This window comes from Hibiscus syriacus, unplaced genomic scaffold, assembly GCF_006381635.1.
Source record: "Hibiscus syriacus cultivar Baekdansim isolate YM2019G1 unplaced genomic scaffold, ASM638163v2 tig00110418_pilon, whole genome shotgun sequence".
Lineage (NCBI taxonomy): Eukaryota > Viridiplantae > Streptophyta > Magnoliopsida > Malvales > Malvaceae > Hibiscus > Hibiscus syriacus.
The window spans coordinates 1,204,835-1,211,410 of NW_024062730.1; the positions used below are offsets into that span (position 1 = coordinate 1,204,835).

At 35.4% G+C, this 6,576-nt stretch overlaps 4 protein-coding genes across 4 annotated transcripts; all 4 read left to right on the forward strand.

Annotated features, from left to right (window-relative positions):
- The first annotated feature begins 25 nt into the window (after positions 1-25).
- Positions 26-1,115, forward strand: LOC120124434. Its single transcript, XM_039143112.1, has 2 exons — positions 26-326; positions 397-1,115. Exons 1-2 carry the CDS (start codon positions 26-28, stop codon positions 1,113-1,115), a joined length of 1,020 nt encoding a protein of 339 aa, XP_038999043.1.
- Positions 26-1,248, forward strand: LOC120124489. Its single transcript, XM_039143152.1, has 2 exons — positions 26-326; positions 397-1,248. The coding sequence occupies exons 1-2, from the start codon at positions 26-28 to the stop codon at positions 1,113-1,115; spliced, it is 1,020 nt and encodes a 339-aa protein (XP_038999083.1). The 3' UTR covers positions 1,116-1,248.
- Positions 1,249-4,595: 3,347 nt separating this feature from the next.
- On the forward strand, positions 4,596-5,587 carry LOC120124491 (fasciclin-like arabinogalactan protein 12). Its single transcript, XM_039143153.1, has one exon. It carries the CDS (start codon positions 4,685-4,687, stop codon positions 5,447-5,449), a length of 765 nt encoding a protein of 254 aa, XP_038999084.1. The 5' UTR covers positions 4,596-4,684; the 3' UTR covers positions 5,450-5,587.
- On the forward strand, positions 4,685-5,449 carry LOC120124435 (fasciclin-like arabinogalactan protein 12). The gene has a single exon (XM_039143113.1). The coding sequence runs from the start codon at positions 4,685-4,687 to the stop codon at positions 5,447-5,449; it is 765 nt and encodes a 254-aa protein (XP_038999044.1).
- Positions 5,588-6,576: the final 989 nt, after the last annotated feature.

The window sequence follows — 6,576 nt, forward strand, 5'->3', positions numbered from 1 at the left end:
CTTGCTTTTAAAAACACACACAGACATGGAAAGAAGATGGTCTTTCCTCTTGGCAGTCCTTGCCCTAGTTTTCATTTCCATGGAAGCTACCAATGCGCAAGGCAACAGCAAGAAGAAGGCACCGTACGATGCTGCTTCAACGCATTACGATGTTTTGGCACCGAGCAGTAGCGGACGAGAAAGAGTTTATTGCCAAGCGAGAGGAGCCTGTAATGGAAAGGTACTCACATGTCCCAAACAATGCCCTCAAAGGAAGCCCAAGAAGAATAAGAAGGTCAAAGGATGCTTCTTTGATTGCAGCAGCAAATGTGATGTCACCTGCAAATGTAAGTACATGTGCACATATATGTATGTATGTTAGTGTATGTAAGCTGATGACTTGAAGTTCTTTGACAGGGAGAAAGCCGAACTGTAATGGATACGGGTCTCTATGTTATGATCCGAGGTTTGTTGGTGGTGATGGAGTTATGTTCTACTTCCATGGAGCCAAGGGAGGAAACTTCGCCATTGTATCGGACGATAACCTCCAAATCAATGCACATTTCATCGGAACTCGACCGGAAGGACGTACACGAGACTATACGTGGGTGCAAGCCCTTGCCATCATGTTCGACAAATACACTCTAGTCCTCGCCACAAAGAGGGTGTCTAAATGGGATGAAAGCTTCGATGCTCTCACCGTACGATGGGACGGCGAAGACGTAAACCTACCTACCGAAGGAGACGCCGAATGGAGGACTAATTCCGAAGAAAGGGAGGTCATAGTCGAAAGGACCGACAAAACCAACGGCGTTAAAGTCACGGTTGCGGGGCTGGCGGAGTTGAACGTAAGAGTTAGAGCCATAGGTGAACATGAGAACAAGGTTCACAATTACCAGTTGCCACCTGATGATGCCTTTGCACATTTGGAAACACAGTTCAAGTTCACCCAACTGAGCCCTCTAGTGGAAGGAGTGTTAGGAAAGACTTATCGGCCGGACTACGTTAGCACCGTGAAACGAGGCGTGCCGATGCCGATGATGGGCGGTGAAGACAAATACGTGACACAATCGCTATATTCGCCTCTCTGCAGTGCTTGCAGGTTTAAAGGACAAGCCGGTTCAGCTTCAATATAAGGATAAGCTCAATGTATACTGATTTAAAAAAAAAAAGGCATACATGCAATGTATGTATATTTTGTTTCCTTTGTGATTGAAATTGTAACGTTAATAAGGGCTAGGATTTTGCCCATGATATTATCATTTATTTTGAACAGAGATGTACACAACTTTTATCGATATATGTTTAACTAGTTTGGCATATTTCAATAAAAAAAATTCTAATCTTAATTCAAATAACAATCTCATGAGTGAAGTATCTAATGTACTTGAGAAACTAAAGTACTTATCTACTTGAGGGAAAATACTATTACTATGATAAAGAGTTTGAATTCTTTTATCTAATGTAATTTTTTTAATTTTATTAAGATTTTTTATTGTTAGATGAGTGAAGTATATTGTTAAGGTTAAATCTTTTCTTTTCAATGAATATCTTCTCATTTACTACGATTAATCTCAATTATCTATTTTTACTTAAAGACCCTAAATTCGTATAAGACTAAAAGAATTTTATATTACATAATTGGATCTTATCTCATGTCAAATACATATATATATATATATATATATGTTCGAAATTGACTCCCAAATTTGAATAACATAACAAACTTTTGTTTGATATTGACTCAAAATTTAATTATAAATTAAATTGGATTTGTTGTAGTTAATTCTATTAACTAAAAATTAATTGACGATTACGTTTATTTAGTTAAGATTTTTTATGTGATATTAAGATTCTTGGTGATCAAATATTAATTTGACTATATAAATAGAGAGTAAATTTTAATACATGAATTTTGTGATGGGTTAATTAAGTTTAAAATTTAAATCTAAATTCCAGTAATTCATCTCTCTAAAAAGGGAAAGAAAAGGAAATAATTACGAGGGATAAGGGTGGACTTTGGAGGGGCGGATGGGGGCGATCACCCTCTAAAAGTTTAAAATTATCATATATTTTAGATTTTTTTTATGTATTTTTTATTGAAAATTTGCTTTCATCCTCCTAAAATTTTATAAGTTCAAATTCGTCCCTAGAATTTTATAAGTTCAAATTTATCCCCTAATATAAAATCTTAAATCCGTCCCGGTGGTTGGAGTTGGAGTTGGAAGACAGCTTGTTTATCAAGCAAAGGATGAAACTGCAATTTGTTCAATATTCACTGCCAACTTGCAAGTTCAATTTCCCAGCAAAAAGTAAAAGCAAATACAGTACCCTCTTTATCTTTGCAAGATCCCGAACCCCATCAGTGGTCGAACTGGTCCACATTTATAATAGAGGAATTAAACTGGTCCATTCAATAGCAGAAGGATTAAACTGGCATAAACCCTACAATAGAGGGACTTAACAGGTACTTTTCATCCCAGGAGCGAAAACCAGAAGAATGTTACTTGGAACCTAAATTACCTTTCCAATGCTGTGAAAAGATAGAGCATCTGAAAAAAAAGCTTTTGAAAATTGTCGATTCTTACAACAAAATAGATGCATACATGCAAACTTGCATTTTGCGTATACTCAACTCAACCCAACCAAGTAACCAACGACATTTCTGTATGTGATTTTTTTGTCCAGGCCAGCATCAATGGTCTAAAATCCTAATTGTGTCTTACCAACTCGTTTGGGTTTAAATTGAGAAACAAAAAACATCAAAATCCACCTTACTATCTCATGATAGTAAATTTGAAATCGTTTTTTTGTTGACGTTCCAGTTTCCGAGGTTTTTCCTTAACTAATCCTGACCTACCCGAGTCGCACACCTGACTTTGGTGGATGAGTCCTTCAACGAGAATTTTCTGTATACATAAAGACTCGAACTTGAGTATCTATAAGTCATCCAAAATTTTGTTACTCTCAAATACAATTCAAATATTTAAACCAGCGTTATAGCGTACATCACACAGTCGTTATTGTAACATCTAAAAAGACAAGATATCTTTTAATATAAAATTTTAAATAATTTTAATCTTATATGAAAATTATGTGCTATATAAGTGGATCATGGGTCAGGTCATACTAGGTTTTTGGCCCACTTGAATTTAACCCGAAAATTAAACTCCCTCTATATGTATTCGATTCGAGTTGAATTTAGGAGGTCCTCATCCTATCTGAAATTCCAACCAATGTTAGGTCAAAACTCATACTCGACCTGACACGACTTATATTATATATATTATTTTTATTATGTAAAATTGAAAAATATATAAAATGTGTATCATTATAATTATCCATAAATATATTCAGGATCGTTATAATATTTAGTTGGGTCAATTTTTTTTATTTTAAACTCAAACTTAACCTAATTCTACCATTTAAAATAAAAATAATAATAATAATAATAATAATAAAAAACTCAACCCATCTATTTTTAAAAAAATAATCGTTTTATCATATCATATCGAATCAAAATACATCAAATCTAGATGGAATTTTCATCCTTACTGCCCTAAACTATATATATTTTAAAATTAAGAGAAAAATTCTAACCTTAACTTACCGTTATGAACATGGAAAAAATAAATGCTTTTGCCTACAAAATAAATGAATGTAAGAAAAGGAAAGAGCAGCGAAATATTAAAGCAGGAGGGAGGTATCCCGGGATGGACTGAGGGGTTGGGATGCGGTCGTATCTTTAGAATTTTTAAATTTTTTTATATTTTAAATTTTACTTTTGTATTTTTTTTAATTGTTTAATTCCGCACTTCTAAAATTTTATAACTTCGTATCCTCTAAATTCTTTTAATATAACTTCTTTGTATCTCACATAAATCTATGCATCCATCCATCTTGAGGAGCGATTATCGGCTTGAATCGAAGTGGCGATGGAAATGAAGGCCCCACGACGGGCAATTAGGCGTGACAAACAGGGCCCAATCGCCCAATTTACCAGTTGGAAACTTGTTTCCTAAGCTAGGCATTGCCCATCATGATTCGTATCTTTATTTGGTTACCCGTCCACTCCATTCTGCTCTGTTTTTCCTGTTTTTCCACTCAATATAGTTTCCCCAACACTCAAACTTTAAGATATTTGGTTGCATACTTGCATTCATATTTTGTCAATTATATCTTTCAACGTATTACATCCAAGTTATTCATTAAATAAATATATTTACAGCTTATAGGATTGTTCTCTAAGTTCTAGATTCGAGTTTGTTATATTCGTAGGATGTGTGCTTTAACAATAGTTTAAGAAATTTATAAACAAATAGTATCTTTTAATTACCAATGACTATTAAAGAACACTTAATAATCAGAGACGAACGTAAAATTTTATATTAGAGAAACGATTATTTCCTTCGATCTATCATTGCTTAAATTGATTGATAAATCTGATTATATTAACATTGATGCTTTGAGAAACCCAACTAAAACAATCAATTTAAAATCTAATGAATTTATATATGAAAATGACGTAACATTATTTTCTAAAGTTAATAACTATGTTTTTTCTAAACTAAACTAGCATATTTTACCTACCTTGATCCTCAATAAAACCCCCTCTCCCTTCCAATGGAATCATCCAACACATTTTGTTGAAGGACCACTTCTTCCCTTGTGATCTACATTGTTTTGAGTTGCCCAAAAACACAGAATGAAGCTACAATATGTCTTCACCATTCTCTCTTTTCTCATCCTCTTAGTCCTACATGGTTCAACAACCTCAGCCCAAGGTCCAGCAGCGGCACCGGCGGCACCAATAGCTCCGGTGGCTGCAGCCCCGGCACCTCCTGGTCCAACGAACGTCACCAAAATCCTCGAAAAAGCCGGCCAATTCACCCTCTTAATCCGTCTTCTAAAATCCACACAAGTGGCCGATCAGCTGCTCGGTCAGCTCAACAACTCCAACAACGGGATGACCCTATTCGCACCGACGGACAATGCGTTCTCGAGCCTTAAATCCGGCACGTTGAATTCGCTCTCCGACGAGCAGAAAGTCGAGCTGGTGCAATTCCACATCGTCCCGACGTACCTCACCTCGTCTCAGTTCCAAACTATTAGTAATCCATTGAGAACACAAGCCGGTGACAGTGGCGATGGCAAGTTCCCTCTCAATATTACAACAACGGGGAACTCGGTGAATATCACAAGTGGATTGACAAACACTAGTGTTTCCGGCACGATTTACACCGACGGTCAGCTGGCCGTTTATCAAATCGATCAGGTACTTCGGCCTCTGCAATTATTCGCTCCTAGGCCTCCAGCTCCGGCTCCGGCACCGGCAAAGTCGAAGAAGAAGAAGGCTTCTGTTGTCGCCGATAGCCCCGATGAAACTCCGGCGGATAACTCCAAAGCGGCTGCCGTGCAAAATATAGTCTTGTTTGGTGTTGCTGCTGTAGTTGGTGCAATTTATTTGTGACCATGATCATGGAGAAATGAAGACACTGATTGTGATGGGTTGTATTAATATTCAACGGTGGTGATCAACATGAATGTTTTTCCTTTTTTTTTCAATTATCATCATTATAAAATTGAATTTTGATATGTGTTTTTTTTTTATTTGTTTGTGTTGTTAATTTGGTCTTGAAATTCTCATTGTAATATATTTCTTCTGGATTATTTCATGTAATTGTGAATTTTGTGGTACTTTCTTTAACTTCTTTGTAAAGATTTTGCATCACTGTACATCAATATAACGTTTACTCAATCAACCATATATATGAAAATTTATAGATAAAAAGGCATCAAAATCTTTGTACTTTTGAAGAAAAAAATCAATATGACATTCATATTGTTTTTTTCTCTCAATATGGTTCCCCAACTTAGAAAACATACCTAATGTGACCCTTCGACCAACGTTTTTCGTCGTTTAATCGTTCTAGTACTGACATGGCAGTTCTGGTACTGACATGGCAGTTCACGGTGTTGATGTTGCGGTCCACGATACTGACGTATCAATCCATCCATATCCATATTTATCAATGTAGTCAATATGTTGTGTTATCCTCCACGTTATCAACTACCGTAGATTATCACGTCAACACTATAAACCACCACGTCAGTACCGTGAACTGCTACGTCATCAATGTAACAGTTAACGACGAAAAATATTGGTCAAAGAACCACATTAGGTATGTTTTCTGAGTAGAGAATCTTATTGAGAGAAATAATATGAGAGTCACATTGATTTTTTAAACTACATGAACCACTTATGCTTTTTTACAAAATTTTATTTTATATAAAATTTTATTTAACGAAAAATTACAAATAAAACCATAAAACCTTACATATTTATACTCAAACATACAAAATATCCAAAATATATATACTATAAACATTCAAAATATAGAGGGAGAAAAAACCCTTCAAATTCAAACCAACAACCAAATCTATGATGGATCTCCATCTCCTTGTAACATAACACCCAACTTCCTAAAACAAAGAAACAACAAGAGGCCCAGGGTGACATCTTGGGCCCGTCTAACTTATTAATCAAGTAAAACAATTGTGTATTTTAAAAAACAGCCTTATATCATAAATAAGCTC